Source organism: Ovis canadensis, chromosome 1 (genome assembly GCF_042477335.2).
Source record: "Ovis canadensis isolate MfBH-ARS-UI-01 breed Bighorn chromosome 1, ARS-UI_OviCan_v2, whole genome shotgun sequence".
In the NCBI taxonomy this organism is placed as follows: domain Eukaryota; kingdom Metazoa; phylum Chordata; class Mammalia; order Artiodactyla; family Bovidae; genus Ovis; species Ovis canadensis.
The window spans coordinates 3,236,997-3,260,725 of record NC_091245.1 but is presented as its reverse complement, the minus strand read 5'-3'; the positions used below and the strand labels follow the sequence as shown (position 1 = coordinate 3,260,725).

Genomic DNA, 23,729 nt, shown 5'->3' with positions numbered 1-23,729 from the left:
GGGAACTGAGGACCTTCCACGCTGCAATGAAGAAGATGAGCCCTCATGCTACAACCAAGGCTGGGCAGCGAAAGAAACAAAAACACAAATAAATACTGAAAAGAGGAAACTCCTCAAATCGACTCCCCAAGCTTCCAACTTGGAAAACTGCAGAAAGAAGAGCAAACTAAAGCCACAGCAAAGAGAAGGGAAAACAAAGATAGGACCAGGAGTGAGCAATACAGAAACAAGAGAAGGAGTCAACAGAAGCGCCAAGCTGATAGCCACACATGCAGAGCGAGGAAGGAAAGCGAGCATACCCAAGGCACAAATATTGAGGATGAGGCAGAGAGCACAGAGACTAAAGAACGATCAGAGAATGTGATGACCAGCTTCACAAATTTTACCAGGCAGATGAAGCACTTTCCTTAAAGGCACAAGCTGCCAAAATTCTCCCAAGAAGAAGCAGATAATCTGAATAATCCTACGTCTGTTAGAGAAATTAAATTCACGGTGTTTTGAATTTCTTTGGATTCTACAAAGAAAAGTACAGACTTAGATGTCTGCATGAGCTTATATTACCAAACATTTAAGAAAGAAATGGGGCTTCCCAAGTGGCACTACTGGTAAAGAACCTGTCAGTGCAGGAGATGCAAGAGGCGTGGGTTCAGCCCCTGGGTCGAGAAGATCCCCTGGAGTAGGAAACGGCACCCCACTCCAGGATTCTTGCCTGGGAAATTCCATGGGTAGAAAAGCCTGGCAGAAAGAGTTGGACATGACCGAGTACAGCAAGAAAGGAAGAAAATCCATTCTCCACAACCTTTTCCAGAAAATACAGGTGGAAGGGACACCTGCCCACTTATTTCATGAGGCTGATAATACCTTCATGTCCAAACCAAGGAAAGATGCTACAAAGGAAAACAGCCACACTAGACATAAAGCCTCTTAACAAAATGTTAGCAAATCAAATCCAACAATGTATAAAGAGAAGGATCAATCCTGTCTAAGCAGAGATCACCCGAGAGATGCAAAACTGGTTCACCATATGGAATCAGTGAACGTAACTTGCTGTACCAACAGACTGAAAAAGAGGAAACAACGTGAGCCACTCAGTAGCTGTAGAAAGAGAATCTGGCAAAATCCAACACCTATTCATTACAAAAACTTTAAGAAAACTAAAATTGGAAGGGGATTTCCTCAACCTGACAAACAGAACCTATGAAAAGCCTACATCTAATATCATACTTGATGGCAAGAATCTGAATATTTCCCTCCTGCATTTGGGAAAAAGGCAAGGGTTTCTGCTCACAACATTTGTTTTTTTTTTCTTTTCAGAATTGTATGGAGGTCCTACCCAGTGCAATAAGACAAGAAAAAAAAAAAGGCACATAATAATGAATGCAAACATTTTATTCAGAGACAACATGTCTGTGTAGAAATGGAAAATACAGGATAAAGTTTACCCTTTGAGACAATTAGCACATTCACAATGCTGAGCAGCCATTACCACTACCTAATTCCAGAATATTTTTATCAATCCAAACGGTAAACCTGTACACTTTAAAGTCACTTCCTATTCCCCCCTGTTTTAAATGTTCCTGAGGTTTGTTATAATTAGATGAACTAAGACTTCCCTGGTGGCTCAGATGGAAAGCGTCTATCTACAATGTGGGAGACCTGGGTTCGATCCCTGGGTCGGGAAGTTCCCTGGAGAAGGAAATGGTAACCCACTCCAGTACTCTTGCCTAGAAAATCCCCATGGACGGAGGAGCCTGGTGTCCACAGGGTCACAAAGAGTTGGACACGACTGAGTGACTTCACTTTCACTTTAAGGCACCTAGAAACAGATGTGACTGTCAGGAAGCAGGAACATTTTATTCTCCCAGATTCAAGGAAAGAGACAGCAGGGCCACTGGAGAAAATGCCAGGGTGGTCCGGAGGTAGATGAGAGGGGGGTGTGTGGGTGGGAGCCTGTATCATGGTCTGTGTGGGACAGGCAAGGCTCAGTGGGGTAGCAAGTTGAGCAGACTTCGGGCTGGAGAGTGAAACGCTTTGAGCAGCTGGGTCTTGAAGATGGTCCCAAGTTGTTGGTAACTGGCCCTGGGATGCTTTAGGGAAGGAACCCTGTTCCAGACAGAGGAGCTGGGTTGGTTTACATATCAAAGGGATGTCCTCAGGCAAGCTGTTTGCTATCTCCAGGAATCAGCTGACTCTGGGAGGGGCAGTCCCTCTCTGGGCCCGCGAGGCCCCAAGATGTCAAAGCATTATAAAATACAGAAAATGGAAAACATGATTAATACATCCCCTCCTCCTAACCCCTGGCAACTACTAATCTAATTTCTGTCTCTATGGATTTGCCTCTTATAGACATTTCATATAAATGGAACCATACAATAAGTGATTTTTTTTTCCCCTGGCTTATTTCATTTTATACAATGTTGTTAAGGTCCATCCATTTTGTAGCATACGTCAGTATATCATTCGTTATTTTTAAAAATTTTGTTACATGATGTTGAAAGGTTACTTTCCATTTACAGTTATTACCAAATATTGGCTGTATTTCCCAAGCTGTAAATACATCCTTGAGCCCATCTTACACCCAACAGTTTGCGCCTCCCACTCCGCCAACGCTAAATTTCCCGTCACCACCCCCACGGGTGAGCACTGGCCTGTTCTCTAGCTCTGTGAGTCTGCATTTCTGTTACTGTCACTAGTATGTTATATAAGTGATATCCAACAAGAACTTCATCCTTTTTAAAGACTGAATAATATTCCGTTGCATGGCTACACCACGTTTTGTAAATCCGTCCATCCATCAGTGGACATTTGTGCTGTTTCCATGTTCTGACAATTTCGAATAGCTCTGTTATAAACATTTGTGTACAGGATTTGCTGAACACCTGTTTCCAATTATTTGGGGTATTTAGTACCCAAGGGTGGCACTGCTGGGTCACGTGATCATTCTATATTTAACCTATTGAGGAATCACCAAACTCTCATTCTGGGTAGCTGAGCCATTTTACACCCTGATCAGCAAGGTGTGAGACTTCCAATGTCTCCACATCCTTGCCCACTCTTGCTATTTTCTGGGTTTTTGTTGTTTATAGTCATCCACAGCTGAAATCTCATACATTGTTGGTGGGAATGCAAAATGGTCCTGCCATTTTGGAAAACAGTTGACCAGTTTCTTCTTAAGTATCTACTTACATAGGATTCAAGAACCCCACTGCTAGGTATTTACCTGAGAGAGAAGAAAAAGGACTTAAACGCAGCTTTATTCATATCACCAAAAGCCAGATACAACCCCCACATCCACCGGCTGACAGGTGGATGGACAGACTGTAGTGTCCCCCTGCGACGGAATACTCAGCAAGCACGCACAGTGTGGGTGGATCCAAAAGGCAGTGCTCTAAGCGTGAAAAGCCGGACACAAAGGGCTATGTCCTGTACCACTTCGTTTTTATGACTTTCTGGAAAAAGCAAAACAGGCACATAAATTAGATCTGTGGGTGCTGGTGGCTGGGGAGGAAGAGGGGCATAGGGGAACTTTCCAGAGTGATGGAAATGTTTGCATTGCAGAGATGGTTCCCCATTCGTCAAAAGGCATCACGTTTTAAGTTCAAAATGGGTGCAGTGTACTGGGATAGGTGATTGGTGGGCTGTATTTAGTCCATGAGGTCGCAGAGTCAGACACAACTGAGCCACTGAGCATACACACACATGCCTTCAAAAAGGATAAAGAGACCCAGTTCTTCATTCCATAACTTAGAACCACTTTCCTGCCTGAGTATATGTAATATACTTGCTTATTGACTGGGGATCTCAGGGTCTCAAACACACAACAAAGGAGTCAGAGGAGGGTGTGGGGAGGGAAGCTGGACCATTCTCCACCCACCCCAGCGACAAGAGCTGGCAGGCTGGCTTCTGTTTCTTGTTTTCTTTCTTAATTAACGTAACCAGCATCTTCATCATCTTCTCTGCTCCTCCTCACCTTGCTCTTCATCAATCTGATCAGTAAGAAAACACCTAGTTACTTGAGGATCTCCATTCTTTGCACTGCTGTTATTTCCATATTAGTATATCCAAAAACTTTTCCTGCGGGATTTAAAAAACACAATATTCCAGAGTTTTTACACGAAGACTGTAAAAATGGAAAATGAGTGCAAACATTTTCCTCTTCAACTGCAAACCTCTGTACAGCCAAAAATATGATCGATTATGATCCAAGCTGTTCAGCCGTGAGCCAGCAAGCCACAGATTTCAGAATGGATCCAGAGTATAGAAGTCACACCCCAAAGAGGTACCATGTATGGGCAAAATACTTCCCATGTGGCCCAGGGAAATAAAGGTGCCACCTCCTTCCTTTGATATCAGTGTTCATGAACTGTTCCTCAGTGGGGGGAGGGTGGAGTATCCATCAGAAAAATAAAACAAAACCAGCTTTCCTTTATATTCAGAGTTCAGAGAGCATCTCCTTGGACTTAGGTGTGAGGGCCTCTTTGACGAGGAGGAAGGGAAAGTCAGCAGAGTCACGAGGGGGAAGGCAAATTAGAGGGAAACCAGGGGTGGGACTCAGGCCCCTATCAGCTTCCGACCAGACTTCCACCCAAAAGGAGGGGAAACGGAGGCATTCTTGGTTGTTATTTACCCATCTTCCCTGAAGTACAAGATAAAGAAATGAAGCAGGAAAATAGAGTCAAGTAAAATAATTAAAAATGCTTTAAAAAATGTGTAGCCTGGGGAAGTTCATCTTGCCCTTTCTCCCTACGTAAACACACACACACAAACACACATTTTCTTCTTTAAACAAGGGCAGCCAATCGCTCCGTCTCCCGGTCACTTGGGAGAGCCCTGCAACCCACTTCCTCACTGCTCTGTTGACCTCTATAAAAGAGAAATTTGCCATACACCCTGAAGTGTTTCCCCTAGACTTCTTTGATGAGATTTTATATCTAAGATATAATCAGAGTTTTAACGCACACATTTAATTCCCCATGTATTCTCTAAAACATTTGAGGTCGAATTTGTATGTTTATTTAGATAAGCGTTCAGGACCTTATCGAATTTTCAACTTGCGCATTTCAAGTTTCCCAAAGAACATTTTGAAACATGTATACAATTTTAATTTAAGATCTGCTAGAACTCAAAAGTGTCATGTGGAAGGGAGATCGTAATTTCTAATTGTAAAGTATTGGGGACGATAAATCCACATGACCTTTTCAGGAAAGTTTATGACCAGGCCACGGGAGGGCAAGGGCTTTATGAGGGGTCAGGGCATGTGTGGTCACCAAGGCTCCCCTGCACATTACTTAGATTAAAGAAAATCAGAGTCCCTAGGTTCTGGGAGTAGCCACCCTGCCCCCTGCCTTTCTAAAACTCCACAGTGCATCCAAGTGTGACAAGAAGCTTAAGTTTCCAAACTTGGACTTCAGTTTCTGAAAACAGAGCCTAGACACTGTCATGTTCAGGGAACCTCAGGAATCTTTCACCCCAGCCTATTATTTCACAGAGGGGAGACTGAGTCCCACTGAGAGGAAGAAACTAAGCCAAGTGCCTAATCCAAGGACTAACCTTGGCCCTAACCCTGGTCAATGACAGGACATCGAATCCTGACTCCTCCTCAGATCAAATCCTGCAGCCTCTCTCTTAAATCCCTCCTCATCCTCCCCCCTCATGCCTTGCTTTTGCCTGGTTCCCGGCCCCTTGGTCCTCTGGTCCCTTGGTCCCCGGTCCCTTCGTTTCCTGGTCCCTCCGTTTCCTGGTCCCTCGGTCCTCTGGTCCCTTGCTTCCCCGTCCCTTGCTTCCCTGGTCCATTGGTTCCCTGGTTTCTTTGTTCCTACGTCAGCTGGTTGGGCTTTTTCAACAGCCTCCCAGTTGGCTGTCACCTTCCACGTGGCTGTCAACCTCTCTCAAAGTAAAAGCTGATCATCACATCTTTCCTTAGAACACTGCTTTGATCTCCATCACCTTCAGAAGGAAATCCAGCCTTGGTAACTGGTCTCCTGAGACTGTGGAGAGCCTGGCCCCGAACTTCACCCATGGTGCTGCTGCACCCCGCCTTGCTCATGGGCCCAGTGTCTCTTCTGGGGGAACCTACCCACTCTCGGGGCCCTCAGCCACATGGTGGAGTCCAGCCAGATGGGGTTCCATGCTCACCTTTTATGCTGAAGCGAGAGGAGAAAACTGTCGAATCAGCGATGCCACCCCACGGGGATGTGACCCTGGAGAGTGATGCCTGTCACCCTCAGGCAGAAGGGGGAGGCCCCCTTGCACCAAGACAGAGTGAGGCCCACACACAGAGGGAAGCGCAGCTGCAGGGTGGAGAAGGAACAGAGAGATCCAACATCACCGAAACTCTGGACCCAGCCGACCCTGACGCCCGCTGGAGCCTGAGCTCCCCGAGTTGTGAGCAGACTCTCCTTCTGTTAAGCAGGTACAGGCTACATGTGTATCGCCTGCCAGCGGGAGTGCCTGCCACTGCTCTTCTGAGCTCCCAGCTGCAGGAGCCCTCCTACAGTGGGGACGCCCATGCCTCTTTCACCCTGTGGGCCTTGCACACCCTCACCTCTCCTGGTGGGCTTGCTCACCCTTGACTGATGTCCTTCCCAGCCCCCCTGACCTGTCATGCTCTGCCTTCTCAGCCTGGGTTCACCACTCCACCACACCCCTCGACGTGCTGCACCGTGAAGTCTCTGCTGTGTGGCTCCCCCTCCCTTCCTTAGCTTCGATACCAAGCGCACAGTCAGTGGTAGTTACAAGGCCTGTACTGACACTCTTCTGTCTTCCGTTCATTTCTCTCTGCAGTGTACAACAAAGTGCATGTTTCTATTAGAGTGTGACCACAAGCCATATTATCTCTGCCCCCATCAGAGTCAACAGGATCTGCTGGGCTCCACTGGAAAGTGCAAAGTCTGAAGAGCAGGGTTTGATGGTGAGGGGGAAGGAGAGGGCAGACGATGTAAGTAACAGATTTTAAGATTAAAAACCAAAACGACAGGGCAGTGAGAACTCAAAGGAACTATTTGAAAAGGGTGGGGACGGGGAGAGAAAACAAGCCTTCCTGAGTCATAAATTAGAGTGAAGCTCATTAAAGTTTGGTGCTTTCAAACTGTGGTGTTGGAGAGTGGTGGGACTCCTGAGAGTCCCTTGGACTGCAAGGAGATCCAACCAGTCAATCCTAAAGGAAATCAGTCCTGAATATTCATTGCAAGGACTGGTGCTGAAGCTAAAGCTCCAATCCTCTGGCCACCTGATGCGAAGAGCCAGCTCATTGGAAAAGACCCTGATGCTGGGAAAGATTGAGGGCAAGAGGAGAAGGGGATGACAGAGGATGAGATGGTTGCATGGCATCAACAACTCAATGGACATGCTGCTGCTGCTGCTAAGTCACTTCAGTCATGGCCGACTCTGTGCGACCCCATAGACGGCAGCCCACCAGGCTCCCCCGTCCCTGGGATTCTCCAGGCAAGAACACTGGAGTGGGTTGCCATTTCTTTCTCCAAGGCATGAAAGTGAAAAGTGAAAGGGAAGTCGCTCAGTCATGTCCAACTCAGCAACCCCATGGACTGCAGCCCACCAGGCTCCTCTGTCCATGGGATTTGCCAGGCAAGAGTACTGGAGTGGGGTGCCATTTTTGAGCAAACTCAGGCTGGTGTGCTGCAGTTAATGGGGTTGCAAAGAGTTGGACACGACTCAGCGACTGAAAAACACCTCCTAGAACCGCATTGGATGATGGCCCCTCCCAGTCCATCATGGTTGGGAAGCTCTTGTGCAGTGGCAAGATCCCCGCAAGACCAGGAGCCACCAAAAGCTCCCGGCTCTCTGGTGAGAAGATGCACCTTGTCCACCGTGTCCACGTCTCACTCCAGTCCCTAGTTCAGCTATTTCTCCAGGGAGAGACTGTAAACTGGACCCCAGGGGCGCTCTCTGCCCCTGGGTCGCTCAGTGCTTCTGTGTCTTTTCAATGGTCAGGCTCAGCAGATGCATGATTTAAGAGGAAGTACTAAGTGAGCTCACACTGATATTCCAGCAAATTTAGCAAGACACGCTCTCACTTCTTTCATTGTATATTTGTATCTCTCTTCTTTTAGGCTGGAAATCTTGGCTCCCAAAGATGTAAACATAATACCTTGCTTTAACTCACAGTTTCAGAATGACAGCAGCAATCCCGTTACTAGGAATATGAATACCAAAAACAAATTCAGACTTGATGCGCTTCTTCCCTCTCCCCTTTGCAGTGTACCCCTCCAGGGATGCGTGCAGTCAAATCACAGCATTCAAAGTGATCTTTAATTATTCCTGCCTGCTTCGGTAAGCCACCAAGATGATACAAAATTAGGTACATCTGTCTGATTTTGCTTTTGACTTTTTATTTTTCCTCATTTTGCTTCAATTTTTAAATAATTATGTGGAACACTTACATGGTTCCAAAGTCAAATCTACAAAACAAGGTTTATGCAGAGGAGACTGGCTTCTGTCCCAGAGTCCTACACTCTCTTCTCTCTTTACATTCTTTTTAGGCCACTGTTGATCTTTCCAGGGTTGTTTTTAAATTGAAATTTGGTATATACATTCCACGTGAAAAAAAAAAGTCAGAGTGTGAGTTAGTTGTTGATTTGATCTTAAAGGCATTTCTAAATGTGTGGCAAAGGCCCGCGTTATCTCACATTACGAGTGAGTGCTGTCAAGAAAACAAGGCCCCCTGGGGAGAGCCCTGGTGTTTGTCTTCCACACCCCAGTCCAGAGTGGGGGTGTCTCGGGGTTCTTTGGCAGAGGACAGGGCCCACGCTGCGGCTGGTTTATGTGGGAAACAACTTATTAGGGACTATCACATAATTGCAGCGGAGCTGATGACAGACTCTAGGTAGAGTGTTTTGGACTGACTTGCAAACTGCAGTGCAGAAGTGGAGCCCTTAACTCACTGTATCAGGAAAACTGGTTCCAGAAACAGGCTGGAATCAGGGAGCAACTGCCACCGCCATTTCTGCCAGCCCCCCCGGGCTGCTGGGTTCCACACCAGAAAAGTGACGCCTTCCTTCCCCTCTAGATGTGACCAGACACTGCGTTACCAGAAGCAATCAAACACCTCCACCCTGGACTCACCAAGGACGGGGCAGGCAGGGCCGCGGCCCTCTTCCCTCTCACACCCCATAAGATGACATCTTGCAGACCAGGGCTGCCAAAGGCCGAGCGAGGTCATTTGCAGCCTTTCATCCCCTGCCATTCAGGAAGGAAAAGTAGAACAAGGATGCAAAGGAGAGTGAGCACCTACCTGTCTACCATACCCACCATGTACAGCCGGAACCATGCTTTTAAGCCTTGTTGTGCTAAGACTGGGAAGGTCCCCTGGAGGAGGAAATGGCACCCCACTCCAGGACCCACTCCAGGATTCTTGCCTAGAGAACCCCATGGACAGAGGAGCCTGGCGGGCTGCCGTCCACAGGGTCACAAAGAATCGGACATGACAGCGACTTAGCAAGCGAGTGTGCAAGGCAAGGGCGCCAGTGTCAGAATGAGGGCCTGTCCTGTGCCCTCCTATGCGACGTTTCAAGGGGAAATTTTTAAAGCGGATTTTCCTACAGGAGAATCTTACCTGTATGCAACAGTTTTACTTGGACATCAGTTGTCAGCCCCTCACAAGCCCACTCCACCTACTGCGGCCGCTGAGCTACATGACCGGCTCTCAGACCCCAACTTCCAGACACTATTCTTAGGCCTAAGTGCAATGAGACAGACAGCCCGGTGGAGCAGGCTACCAGGCCGACTCCTCTGCTCCTTAAACCGCGGGGTTCAAGGGCAGGCGGAAGGCAGAGGGATGTCTCTGGACTTATTTAAGCTGGGCGGAAGCGGTGCTCTGGCGGCTGGCTCCCCACACTGAGTGCCACAGAAGAGGTTAAGAGCAGCAAGTTCTTAATGTCTCCGGAAGGCGAACGTCCGTCCTTAGGGGAGCCAAGCCTCGGGGAGGCTGGGGCCCTTCGAGGCCAGATCACTCCCTGGGCCTTTCTCGCCCTCTCTTTAAGCTTTTATTTTAGACCTTTTAAAAAAGAGACAAGGAAAGCGCTGCTCTGGATAATGTGAGGGCTATGGCAGAGCTGGAGAAGGGGGCGGGCGGTCAGGCGGGGCGGACGGGGCGCGGCGACTCCCAGGACGCTGCAGTCCTAGGACCTTGCGGCCCGCGGGCCCGCCCGGGAGAAGCTGCAAGCCCAAAGAGCGGGGACGCAGCCGCGTTGTGCTGGGCCTCGCTCCGCTGCTCTGCCCCGCAATCGCTGGCTGTGGGGGCCGCCCTGAGCCGCCCGGCCGCAAGCGCAGCCCTCGCCCTCGGGTTTCCTAACGCGGGGGTCGCGGCCCGCCTAGGAGCAGCCGAGGCCCAGCTCCCCCGGCCCCGAGTGCAACTCCAATAAAAGGGCCCAGCGCGCCCTTGATCACGCGGCTTGCCTGACAGCCCGCTCAGGCCCGGGCCTAATTGAGCCCGGCTCACCTGGGAATAGGTTCAAAGGCATCCAGGCCGTAAACCACCTCCAGGCCCCGAGCCAGAGCGGCCTGGCGAACAAAGAGTCCCCGAACCACTTCAAACGCGCCCGCGCTCGGCGTCCAGATGGCGCGGGGCCGCCGGCCCCCCGCCCGAGGTCGCCCGCCGAAGCCGGCCGGGCCCCGCGCCGCGGCCGTTCGGGCTGCCCGCAGGCGCCCAGCGTAGGGGAGGCCGGGCGCCTCCCCAGACCGCCCTCCGTCCCCGGCCGATTCGCAGAGAGGGAGCCCCGGGGCGGGGGCCCGGCCCCGCGGCCTAGCCTGCGCCTTCGCCAGGCTCTGGTACCCCCGGCTGGGCCAGGCAGGTGGGCTCTGTGGGCCCCGGGGGCTCCCGCGGAGGCGCGCGCTGGTGCTGAGATTTTAATGCACTTGGACCGGCTGCGAAGGGCGTCGGGGGCCGGGACTCCTCAGCAAGTTGGGGTGAGACACCCCCCGCCCCCCATATAACAGCTGGGCAAAGCGGGCCGCGCGCTTCCAAGGATCCCCGCGGCGCGGCCGTAGGTAGCCGCGTCTCCGAGGGCACCCGAGTGTCAGGCCGCCCGCGGACAGGGCCACTGGTCCCGCACGTCCCCCTCCCCTGGCCGAACGTGCGGGCCACCTCGCCGACTCTCTGTGCGCCCGGGGACAGGCAAGGCTCACACTGGCCCGGGCGTCCCCGGGGGCTCCCCACCGCGTCCTCACCTCCTGGGAGCGCATCTAGGGTAGGACTTGCCTCCCGCACCCCTCGCGCCGCGGGAGAGACCCCGCAGCCCGGCGGGGCCCGATCTCCAGTTAAGGAGCAGACAAAGCGGGATCGGCTGAGCCCGCGGCGCGGCCGGAGAGCGGTCAGAGCTCGGGGCGGAGGCGCGGGCGGCGCGTGCGAGGGCCGGGCAGTCCCGGGTGCCCGCCGCGGCCGGGGCCGAAGGGGGAGGCAAAACTGAAAGCGCCGCGCCGGGGGGCGGGGGCGGCCGGCGGAGGCCCCAGAACTCGTCCTGCCCCCGGTCGCGGCGACCAATCAGCGCGCCGCCCTCGCTACTGACAACTATTTAGCAACCCAGCCCGGCTAGGGTTTCCAAAAAAGTTAGAATAACTTCCTCTCCCGGAGACCTCGGTTTTGCACAAGCCGGCCTTGAAATCAGAGCCTTTCGAGCAACTCGGGGAGCGTGTGCTCGGCGACCGCGGGCTTGGCCAGCGGCGCGCGCTCTGCGCCCGGCGCCCCCAGCCCCTCGCGCGCCGGGCGGGCGCCATGGAGGAGGGCTCCAGCTCGCCCGTGTCCCCCGTGGACAGCCTGGGCACCAGTGAGGAGGAGCTCGAGCGGCAGCCCAAGCGCTTCGGCCGGAAACGGCGCTACAGCAAGAAGTCTAGCGAAGATGGCAGCCCGACCCCCGGCAAGCGCGGCAAGAAGGGCAGCCCGAGCGCGCAGTCCTTCGAGGAGCTGCAGAGCCAGCGCATCCTGGCCAACGTGCGCGAGCGCCAGCGCACCCAGTCGCTCAACGAGGCCTTCGCCGCGCTGCGCAAGATCATCCCCACGCTGCCCTCGGACAAGCTCAGCAAGATCCAGACGCTCAAGCTGGCCGCCAGGTACATAGACTTCCTCTACCAGGTCCTGCAGAGCGACGAGATGGACAATAAGATGACCAGCTGCAGCTACGTGGCCCATGAGCGCCTCAGCTACGCCTTCTCCGTGTGGCGCATGGAGGGCGCGTGGTCCATGTCCGCCTCCCACTAGCGCCGCGCCACCCACGTCCGGACCGGCGCGCCAGGGTAGGTGCTGCGCGTGCGGTGGGCGCAGGCCCGCGGGCCGCGGCTGCGAGGATGGGGTGCGCCTTTCGTCCTGGCCAGAGATGGGGGTCGGTCGGGGAGGCTGCCAGGTCCCAGGGGCATCCCTGTGGTTTGGGGCAAGCTCCCAGGCAGGGTATCGGTCGGGAACGGGCGGACTGGTGACAGTCGTCATTTTCCATCCTTGCTGCTGTGGGAGTGGTGGGTAAAGGTCTGTGGTTGACCGTCGGGGAGTGGACATCAGAACTGCCTGGAGCCGGCCGGGGGGCAAAGGGCTGAGGACCAGTTGTTCTTTGCGTTTCTCGGAGCGGAGGCCGCCCGCAAAGTTGCCGGGCCTGACGGTGGCTTCGCCCGGTTCCCGGGGAGAGGCAGGGCGCTTTCGTCGTGCGGACACCCAGTTCTCCTTGGCTGCTCGTGCAGGTACCCCGGCCCGCGCCTCGGGGACCCGGCCGTCGACGCCCTGGCTGCCAGGGTGGGCGCAGAGGTACGGACCGGCGGCGCCTCGGTTGGCCTGGGGAAGGCGGGAGGACCCTGCCCCGCGCGGGCGGCGCCGGGGCCAGTGCAGCCCGGGAGCCGAGGACCGTCCGCATCGGAAAGGCGGAGGACGGGGTCGAGGCGGAGGCGCGGGGCAGACGTCGCCGCGGGGAACCCCGGCTGCTCGCAGGCAGGTGGAGTAGACCTCGGAGCTGGCGGGCTCTGGCCCCAGCTTTGACCCTCGAGAGTCTGGGCGGGGGCCGAGCATTCGGTCCGAAGGGTCCAGGCTGGGAAACAGGTTTGCGGGGGCAAAGGGAGGCGAGGCGGTGCAGCGGGGGTCTGCGCGGGAGCGGGCCAAGGAGTGCAGCCGTCGGAGCCCGGCGAGTCCCCGCTTTCTCTAGGGGATCGCTCGGGGCATCCCGTGCCGGCCCCCTTTCACTGGACACTTCGGGAGATCCTCAGACCGTCCCTAACCGCGGAGATGCTGTTCTGTCCCTTCCAGAAGGCTCTGTGACCGTGGCTCTCTCTCGGACGATGGAAGGAAGAGCTCACGATTTTTGGTGGGGAGAGGGCCCAGTTAAAAATCCTCCCTCCTTGGTCTGTTGGACTTTGTCGCTCATCTTGCAGTGTTTTTCTTCGCGTCTCCACTGCCCACAGAAGGAGTTTAGATTAATCGCGGGCTTGCAGCCGCCCACTCTCCCAAGCATACCCCTTTCTTTCCTACGTGCTATGTAATATCTGCACGTTTTTGCTGTGGGGAGGAATGGCTCCTCTAGCACAGGTGGATTTTATTTCTTCTTTTTTTCTAGTTTTTATTTCTGTGCCACTGAACATTCACTTTTGAAATAGGCCTCTAAGATAATAATCATTTTATAGGCTTTTTTTTTTTTTTAAGAATTTTTAGTAGAGAGTCACTTATGGGGATCTTCTCCGATCTCTGTCGAAAGCAGATGGAAAATGTCTCAATCACATATTTTCCCAGGAAAGAAAGTTTGGATTGGCGAGTACTAAAATGCTACAGTGGGATAATACATTAATTCTGGTTTTTGCTGCCTAAATTATGAGCGTCCATTAGTTAATTCCATTTACCCTTTCCACCATGCATAGTTTATAGCACATCTGAAATAAGAACAAACAGATGAGGAAGGTCATCTTTTTAAAATGTACACATATATAGCCTTGTTTAAGGAAAATGTCAACACAATTATCATTAAGGCTTCCCTCCAGAAAATTATTGAAAGCAAAAGCAAGAGGTATTACCTTAATGCAAGAATTTCTCAGGATCATTTAAAATTCACTTAAAAAGAATTGCATTCCTGAAACTTATCAGACATAGATCACAATTAAACAATATATACAGTAAAAGGTATTAATTGTAATGAATAAATGAAAAGCGTTGAAGAGTTTACTTGGGGGAAAAATCTGCAAAATGTAAGAGAGAAACACATTTAGCTGGAGAGCAAATGATCTTTGTGGGACTCACTATTTACTTTCATATACTTGAGTGTAACTGACCAGGTCTGATAAAGCAGTTTCCTTAGTAGACAGATGCCCACTGTGTACAGGACGAGAAGGAAAATGTGAAAATTGCTGACACGCGGATGATTCTGGACTTTCCGTGTTTTTACTATCAGGCGTGTTTGACCAACTTTTGCTCTCTTTCCGTTTTTAACCCGTTAGTCTGTATGAGTGTGAATACAGGCATAATTGGTTTGATTTCCTCCAAATGTTGCTACGTAGGTTATGTTAATGTTAAAACATAGGCGTATGTATTAGTAAAGAATTTCTAGACCTTCCCATCAGTGGTGTGCAGTTTTAGTGTCTGTTGAGATGCATGAGAAAGTCTGTGTTTAGATGAGCAGCAATGCTATTAAATGCCGAAACTGTCCCTTAGTACAAAGAGACACAGGAAATGTTGGAGTTTGGCTGGTGCTAACGTTTATCCTGACCTTCTTCTTTGGCCTGGTATTTAAAAATGCAAATACACAATAAATCAGGTGTCTTTGGACAGTCATCTGCGTTCATCTAAGCAGAAAATCTCTAAAGGAGTTTTCCGTTTTCTCAATGAATGCCTGAGTCCTAGTGCATGGTCAGAGGCACCCGGCTGAGGTGGCTACTTGCCGGACATTTTTCCTGTTCCCAGCTTTGTGGATAAAGAAGACATCTCTCTAACTTCAGCCCTATGTGCGGGTTTCCCACAGGTCCCTTCTCCCAACATACTAGCTTTGTTTCCCTGAGAACTTTTAGTTACTTTGGAGAACAGAGGGTGACCCTCTAACCGTCCAATACATGTAAGCCTTTTCCTCTCTTCAGAAAACTGACTTCTTGGAGGTACCTGTCAACAGTTACATTCGGAATGCTAGCTGGTCTCTAAAGAAAATGAATTGCCTATGGAAAATGGGAATGCAGAATCCTAATTGACCTTTAGCTTGGTCATGGGAAGAAGTAGAGTGAATGACCCAGCTACTTGAAATGTAAGCAACGTTTTGTTATAAAACACCCATTGGAAAGATCTGATGTAGGGGCTGACCTCCCTTTCTGGATATTGTTCCCTTAAATGTCTGTAGTTACTCTTTCCGTCTTGCAGGAAGCAGGTTTCGCTGCCCATCTGGCCAGAGTGGGGGCTGGAAGCGTGGGACTTTGAGAGTGGCTGTTTGAGGTCGTTTGAAATGTAGTACTTTATTGAGGTTTTCTGAGGGCTGTACTCTTTTCAGACAAGTCTCGAGCCTGAAAGAATTGAGTTTTCATGCTCGCTGCTTCTCTATATTTTGGACAGATGGCAGAGATGCCAGATCCCTTTCGCCTGGCAGAAAGATCATAACGTAAACTCTTTCTGAGCGGAGTACTATAACTCATAACTGCAGTTTAAATCTGGGCTTTAAAAAAACAAATATTTTAATAAGCCAATTTTAAAGGCTGAACTTTTATGACAGTTTTTAAGCTTAGTATTTATATTAATCTGTTCTCACTGGTGTCTTTAAAAACCCTGTGAATGTATGCTGGAATGTCTGTTTATGTTTGTGTCTTGTCCTGGGAAAGGATAAATGTGCTGCAAAAAGCAAACCGAAAACAAAGCCTTCTGCGAGAAAGAGTTCATGGATGAGGCAGTAAAATTCAAGGAAGAGATGACTAAGTTAGCGTAGCCAAGATGCAGAGAGAGCCATAAAGTAGACACGGAATCTGAGGGAGATGGACGTGGATGCGTCAAAAGTAAAGCCAGGATGGAACAGTAAACGGGGAAACCGCTTAACACCGTATTTTACATGGTCACCCGAGTCCACATATGTGATAAAACTGTATAGAGTGAAATATGGACGCACGTGTGCACGCGAACACACACATGGGTGCATATGAAACTGGGGAAATCTATGTAAGATCTGGAGAGGGTATCAGTGTGAGCCTCCTGACTGTGGTATTGCATATAGGTTTTTGAGATGTTACCACTGGGGGAAAGGAAATGAAGAATGTAAAAGAATCTCTGTGTATTATTTCCTACAACGTCATGTGAATCTAACATTGTCTCAAAGTAAAAAGCTTGAAAGAAAAGATATTCCAGGGGACTTCCCTGGAAGTCCAGTGGTTAACACTTTGCCTTCCAATGCGGGGGCGGGGGGGTTGGTGGTATAGGTTCCAACTCTGGTCCGGGAGTTAAGATTCCCATGTGCTTCATGGTCAAACACCAAGTGTAACAACAGAAGCAATATTGTAAGAAGTTCAATTAAGACTGTAAAAAATGCCCCGCATAGAAGCACTTTAAAACAAAAGAAAAGATATTCCACAAGAATTTTAAAAGTTTCATTCAAGTGAGCAAATTATATAAGGAAGGATTATACCCATCTCAGAGTAATAAGCCAAAAATATGCTTTGAGAAAAAAATACACTTTTTTCCTGAAGTCATTTGCATTACCACACTTTTCAGACTATAAGGGGACTGCTCATATTTTCAACATGTAACTATTTAGAAGTGGTTCCTTATCATTCAGAAACAAAGAGTAACATCATAGAAATCTGAAGGAGAAATACCAATCAATATATTTATTGCTATGCTAATCAAGAATATAGTTTTCAGAGGAATTTTAGGAAATATAGAAACTGACCCATTTCCTTGAAAGATACTGTCTGAAACTGACAACATTTGCTTGTAAGATACTGTCTGCATTGACTTACGTTTCTCTCTCACACACACAACTGTTCTAAAGCCAGTGATTTATCAAAATGATTCATCCAAGAAGTGGAGAGATTGAAATATTAGTATTTGGAGTCATACACAGTTGAGAGGTGGAGAGAGAGAGAGAAACAGAGAGACCCAGAGAGAGAGACAGACAGAGAAAGAGAAAGACAGACCGGTATCAAATCCTAAACTCAGTCATGTTTGTTTTACATTAGGATTTGTTTGTTGTTAATAGGGACGTATTTTGTGTGTAGGTTCAGTAGTAAGTATTTGAATGCAATTTAGTTATATTAAATGAGCTTTAATTTAATGTTTGTTTTGGAGTGAGACACGGTGACATTAACACTATGATTTTCATGCTGATGTCAACTAAGGCACGGTGGGATTTTTCTTCCGTGATTGCTAGCAGTTGTCACGCTAAGAGCAGACTCAGAAATTGGAAAAGTCAACAGGTAACTTTATTCCGACACAAGAGAAATGTTTCATGGTTAGTTGAAAAGAGAGTCATTTTGAATCAAAACAATGTCTTTCGTGCTTTGAATATCTGTATTATTTTATCCACAGCTCTCTCGTTCAGAATAGTATGATCCTGTGATTATGTGTAAGAAGGGACCTGACTGGGAGGGTTGAGGCATGGTGTGTCTGTGGAGGCTGTTAGTTATTGCTCAATTTCTTCCCATCATTTTGTTTTCCTGTTATTTGATCAGGGAAAGACTAAGATGACCCAGCTTCTCATGACAGCTCCCGTGGAATGGTCATTTCACTTTTCCCATCCTAAGAGCCGTGCCTCTTAAAATTGGGCACGTCTCTCCTTTCTTTAGACCAGAATTTCCCGTCGGTTGAATGAAGGGCGGGGTTGAATCCAACGAGCTTTAAGTTATCAAATTCGGTTATTCTGAAAAATACTCCTTTCTTTTTAGCTTATATTCAGCCTTGAAAATAGCCACCTGCATGTTTGGGGTGGGGGGAATGGTCAACTGAGTTGTCTGGCATTAAATTCCTTTTTCTTGCTGTTTATGATGGAGAGTTTGCCTTTGGTTTTCTGGACGTGCAGATCTGGCGTGTGACTGGCAGGAAAGACTTGGGCAAAGACTGTAATTCGTATTAACCCTTTGATGGTGGCCAAACATCCAACCCCAACCCCGGGGGCTGAGGTTTCTGGCGGGGTCACAGCCAGAGCCTCTCTGGAGAGTCAGGCAGAGCAACTCAGAAGGCAACCTGAGGGTGGGCGTTTAGCCTTGTGCTTGGAGAAGGGAGGCGTGGGGAGCCTTTTTCCGACTCCCCGTGGAGGACAGATGCCCCGGCTTTTGTTGTTCGGCAGTCTTCTGTGGCTGTACAAATGAAATGTCACACTGGCCTTTCTGTCACCTTCTCTCTGAGAGTCTCCCTCTCCTTAGAGAGTCAGGAGACGTTTGCCTGCTCCAGAGACAAGTGAGGGCTTCTTGAGGGACAGCTTGTAAGATAAACAAACTCCCTGAAAGAAAACACAGGCCCGCGGTTTACCGTCTCTGACTCGGCTGCCGCGGTGGGTTTCTTTGTGTGTTCCGCTTTGATTTAACATCCTGGAAGTCAGAACGCGAGCGGGCAGTGTGCTCTTTCAATCAAGGAGACCCAGAAATGGACGTTGAGCTGCTATTTCCTTTCATTAATCTCAGTCCCTTAAGTAGATTCGTTTGCAGGGAGTGCGGTGGGATCAGAAGTCAAAAGCCGTTTGCTTTGTTTGACTTCCTGGCCCCGTGGGTGCAGAAGTGCCTGCTCCCTGCTCGTGTGCTTTTCAGATCTCAGACGCTCAAGTCCGTGGAGGAAGAACAAGGTGAGCTTGCCTGCAGCGTTAGCAGGATCGATCCTTACTGGGTCACTTCCGGAGGGCCGGGCTCATTGAATGCCCTGTCCTTAATGAGACCACCTTGACCAATACACAGGTGCTTATTGTTTCTTTGGGAAGTGCCTGCCTCACTGCAAATTGGAGAGGAAAGGAGGGGGGAAGAGTCTTTATTTTCTGTCTCAAGTTGAGCATCAGCACGTCTCTGTTCACATGCATCTGTGCGTGCTAAGTCGCTTCAGTCGTGTCTGACTCGGCAGCTCAATGGACCGTGGCGCCAGGCTCCTCTGTCCATGGGATTCTCCAGGCAGGGATACTGCAGTGGGTTGCCATGCCCTTCTCCAGGGGATCTTCCCAGCCCAGGGATGGAGCCACTCTGGTCACATAATTGGATTCAATTGACAAATAATGTTTTCCCTGAAGACTAATTTTCCTGAATTTAAATCTTTCCAAACTGCATACTGTATGCGGGGGCCTAAACTGTTCAAAGTCTTCAGGATACACACAGCCAAGTGGCTGCCCTCTTTCACAGTATCTGTTTGCAGGTGGAACCTGAGATAGACTTGGTCCTTTGTGCATTTTTTTTTTTTTTTTGGTCTCGTGAGTGTTTCTTCTTCAGCTCCTACCCCTCCCCGACCCCCACAACCCCACACCCTTTCTTGTGGTTATTCTTTAGCTGAACTCTATCACGATTATTGACTGGAGTCCACATAAGGTTCTATATCATAGTAGGTGATACAGAAGGAGCACCAAGGCCATCATCACGTCCCCACAGTATCACGCGCGCGTCTCAGGTTCTCCGAGTTGAGCGGTCCCGGGTGTTCTGGAAGTCCAGTGGGCTCAGCCGTAGATGTGCAGTCAGATCCGCCCCCCCGCCCCCACCACACACACCCCTGTGCTTGGCGACTCCTTCTCCTTAGTGACCGTTGCTAACATTTTCTAGGAAAATTACTTCACTGATATTGGAAGTCCCGCAGTGGATATCTGTACCCCAGGAAGCGTGGTGCGTGCTGTTTTGTTGATTTCTCTTGTGTAAAATGACCTGCTTCAGCCGGCCAGAACTGCATGGACCTCATGGTGATGCCACCAGCGGGAGCGTCCGGGGCTGGGATTCCATAGAGCCCGTGTCAGAACTGCACGCGATCTCCGCGCACCTCCCTCTCGTGTCAAGAGTCCACACAGTCAGGTATCTAAGGGCAGAATTAAGTCAAGGCTGTTTTGCTGGATGTTAAATTATTGCCAGTTCCAGAGGTCTCTTTAAAACAATTTTTTGAGGATAGAGATTCTCTTTTAATTAAACGGTAAGCAAAAAGCAGGGACTATGATATATTTATCCGCTCATTTCAAAGATTGCTATTATCTACACCCACTTCTGTTTTATTACATTGAACAACTGTGTTTGAGTAATTCAGTGTTTGTCTGCATCTCCAGTGATGCTGTAAACACAGATCAATCACTCAAAGCTTTATAATATGACAAAGGTAACTTTTTCCGGAGTGGCAAAATAAAAGAGAAAGTGAAGGTATGAACAGCAAAAGTGGTGTGTGGAGAGCTTCACACGGAAATAGGGCGATCGAGGGGATTGAGCCCCCTTGGTAAGGAAACAGAAGCTGGACCTCCCCCTGCTGGTCCCTGCAGACCCATCACCCACCCTCCCCCTCCCCAGGCTCCCTCAGGAACCTAGAAAAGAGTAGTTTATCAGAGCCACACCCTCCTGGTCTTCCCAGAAGGTGGCACTTTGTAAAATCCGGTAGGGCCTCCTCAACCCGGCTGGGATGACACACCGGGCCAGAGGTTGCGGGGCCTCTAAAAGAAGACCTGAAGAGCCTTCACCTGCCACGTGCCCCCAGGGCTCAGCATCACCCCAGACGGCATCAGAGGCATCCCAGAGGTGGCCCCTGACTGCAGGACCCTGCCCCCGTCCCTGGGTGCCTCTGGTGCCCGAGAAAGCAGAGGTCCCTGAGAGCTCTGTGGCCAGGGTGGTCCCTCCGCCTAGGGGTGGGGACCCCAGGTGGCGGTCTCCACAATGCGGATCTCCACAGTGCTCAGCTGGACTGGACGGGTCTTGGACCTGCTCCTGATCCACCCTCAGGTCACGCGGATGGATGCCTGAGCGTGAGCCCAGTGTGGCTCGGTCTTTGCCAAGGTTAACGGGAGGCAGTGGGAACTCAGCATTTATTTCCTTCTCCTGGGGTTCCAGCCCCTCCGTCAATTTCACTTCCAAGCTCCCCCTATCTAAAGACGCTTGCCCACCTCCGAGGGTTGCAGGGGAAACAGACAAGCCTGGCTTTGCTGAGAGAAGCCGAGTGTCCATCTCGTGAAGTGTCCTTCTGCTGGAGGGGCCAAGCTCCTAACGGTGATGAAGTGTTATTTGCAGGGACGACAGAGCTCACCCTCCTGGCTTGTCCTCAGCAGTGTGTCAATGTGCAGATACTATGAAGCACGCTCTTAGACAATCTGCTTGTGTTGTGTACTTTTTGAAAGTTGCGGCGAGTGTCATTCAGTGTTAATTACATAATTTCACTTTTTCTAACCAGAAAGAGGCGAAGGGGGCGTGAGGACACAGAGGGCAAAGCTGGTGTGTCTCCATCACGCGCTGAGCTCTCTTCTGCTTACGCTTCTTGGGGTGGAGCAGTAACTCATGAATTCTGAGGGTTTTAAATGTCCGTGACTGTATGTGGTCACCTTGTCTCTCCACAATGCATTTTGCTCTTCAGTGAAAATACTGTTTCTGGACTAAACCGTCTGTAATTCTTTCCCTTGGAAAGAACTCCTCTGACATGGTCTTTTTCTATTTGGGGAGACTATAATTAGAAAGCAAAGGCTTTGCTCTTGTGGGAGCAGGTTAGGTCTCCAAGTGAATCTGTTGGGGGAAGCCCGCTGTCTTGTGTCTAAGCGAGGGAGGGTTTGAGTAGGACTTCCCTGGATGTGACCAGGCAGTGGGCACCGCTTTCCTGCTCTCAGCCCTGCACTTCTGGGCTGAGGCATGTCAGAGCCTTGCTGGAACTCAGTCTTCTTGTGTCTAAAAAAGCGGAGTAAGGTGCAGATAGCTCTGTGGTTATCAACATTCCAAGAGCCAGTAGGACCCAGCCATTTCCTCCTGGGTGTATACACCAAAGAATTGAAAGCAGGTGTTCAGACCGAAGTGTTCACTAATGTCCATAGCAGTACTGCGTACAGCAGCCAGGGGTGGAAGCGATACAGACGTCCACCAGCTGAGGGGGGTCAGTGTGCTGTGCCCTGTCTGACGAGTGGAGTATTACTTGGCCGAGGGAATGGTGCTCTGACTCAGGCTATTCATACAACACGGGCGGGGCTTGAAAACATTTTATGCTGAGTTAAAGAACTCAGACACAAAAGACCGGAAAGTGTGTGACTCCATTTGTATGAAATATCCGGGATAAGCAAAAGCCGATTCGTGGTTGCCGGGGACCAGGGCTGGGTGGGGGCGGACTGGGATGGGACCGCTTCACGGGTGTGGGATTGCTGTTTGGGGTGATGGAAAAGGTCTGGAACTCGATCGTGGTGATGTTTGCACAACTGAGTGAAATTCTATTGGATTGTATACTTTAAAATGGTTGAAATGATAAATTGTATATTATGTGTATTTTAGCACCAAAAAAACCCCGTATGAGTCAGACCATGGGCCTCTCTGGTGACCAGTAGGCCTCGAGGGTGGAGGTGGGTTAGACTGTCCGCTTTCGTCCACTTTCTTGTGGTTCAGCCCTTATCAGAGGCTTCTCATCTTGTCGGCTTGTGCAGCCTAAAAGCGTTTTCCTTTCGAAATCTCTCTCTTACATCTTCATCAGAAAAGTTCCTCAAACAATTCTGACAGCACATTTGGCAGCCTGTCGATTATACCTCTCGAAGCCTCTGCTTGGGGGCTGGGCACTGGGGTGGGGGTGGCAGGGGGCAGGGGAGTGAGTGGCCTCAGGGTTCTGCCCTGCTGGCTGGCGACCAATGGACCAGAGCAGAAGCATCTTCCACACCCGTGCGAGTGGCTCGCCCAGGATCCCTGGAGCCCATTGCATCCAACACTGGGCTCCCCAAAGCCCAGGGCCCACCCACTCATCAGACCATTTCAGTCCAGTTCTCAGGCTCAAAGGGGACGGATTCTGTGGCCGCCCTGACATGGCGATTCCTGAGAAGGGGGCCTCAAGCCCTGAGCTGCTCTTGTGAATGAATCCCTTTCTTTCTCCAGAGTTGCCTTTCGCAGGGCCGGGACCCTGGCCCAGTGCAGAGTGGATGTGTGACCAGCCTCTTGGGGGCTGCCCGCAGAGAGAGGGGCAAGGGGAGGAGGGGGGGTGGGACATCGTTCAGGGCCAGCTGGGGGTCGTCTCTCCTTCCCTTGTGGATGCGTGCTCTCTGTCCCCCCTGGAGTGTTGCCCTGGCGTCCACAGGGTGTGGCACCCAGAGGGGTGGGGCGAGACCCCGGTTCAATTGCTCTGAGCAGAGGCGCTCGGACAGCAGACCAATGTCCCCGGGCGCAGCAGTGCCGGTCTGCCGACGGGCATGGTGCCCTCATGAACGTGTTCACCCCTCACCTGCTTCCTGGCCACCGCCCCGGGGACCCGCGGAGAGGGCTGGAGGGTGCGTGCTCACCTGGGGCTTCCTCTGCTGGGGTTTGGGTCCATTTCTAAAGACACCACCGCCTTCATGGTGTTGCCCAGTCCGCACATTGACTTGCTTGCAGAAACCCCACAGGTGGGGCTGGGCTCACCGGCTGTGTGGAGAATCCGGACGAGAGGGCCCAGGAGAGCTGGAAGCTGAGAGAGAAGACTCTTCCCAGGAGGGGTGCAAGCAGAGATGCTGCTGCTGTTCCCCTCTTCCTGGTGTAGGGGACTACACCCTCCCCCCGCAAAAGGAAAGCCACCAGGAGGGGAAGAAGGGAGGCAGATTCCCCCAAGCTGCTCCGCGAGGACTCATGTGGAGACACAAGGCAGGACCCCGGCTGCCTGCCGGCTCCCTGAGTTAAGTGGTTTGGTTCCCTGACCAGAACCT

At 50.7% G+C, this 23,729-nt stretch overlaps 1 protein-coding gene and 1 long non-coding RNA gene across 6 annotated transcripts in view; one reads left to right on the top strand and one right to left on the bottom strand.

Annotated features, from left to right (window-relative positions):
• Positions 1-1,371: 1,371 nt before the first annotated feature.
• LOC138437080 (uncharacterized) lies at positions 1,372-11,442 on the bottom strand. Of its 5 annotated transcripts, none has more exons than XR_011255760.1 (5): positions 11,185-11,442; positions 9,082-9,195; positions 6,136-6,290; positions 3,875-3,986; positions 1,372-3,449 (listed from the first exon to the last, which is right to left on the bottom strand). It is a non-coding gene; the product is annotated as an uncharacterized lncRNA (long non-coding RNA). The 5 variants fall into 5 exon arrangements; XR_011255759.1 differs by having other exon boundaries at positions 3,875-4,074; positions 11,185-11,403; XR_011255761.1 differs by lacking the exon at positions 9,082-9,195 and having other exon boundaries at positions 3,875-4,074; positions 11,185-11,432.
• A 60-nt stretch (positions 11,443-11,502) lies between these two features.
• TWIST2 (twist family bHLH transcription factor 2) overlaps positions 11,503-23,729 on the top strand; it is a 53,023-nt gene continuing 40,796 nt past the window's right edge. The window contains exon 1 of the mRNA XM_069583634.1: positions 11,503-12,246. Coding sequence (XP_069439735.1) covers positions 11,729-12,211 — 483 coding nt within the window. The 5' untranslated portion in view covers positions 11,503-11,728 and the 3' untranslated portion in view covers positions 12,212-12,246. The remainder of the gene's footprint in view (positions 12,247-23,729) is intronic.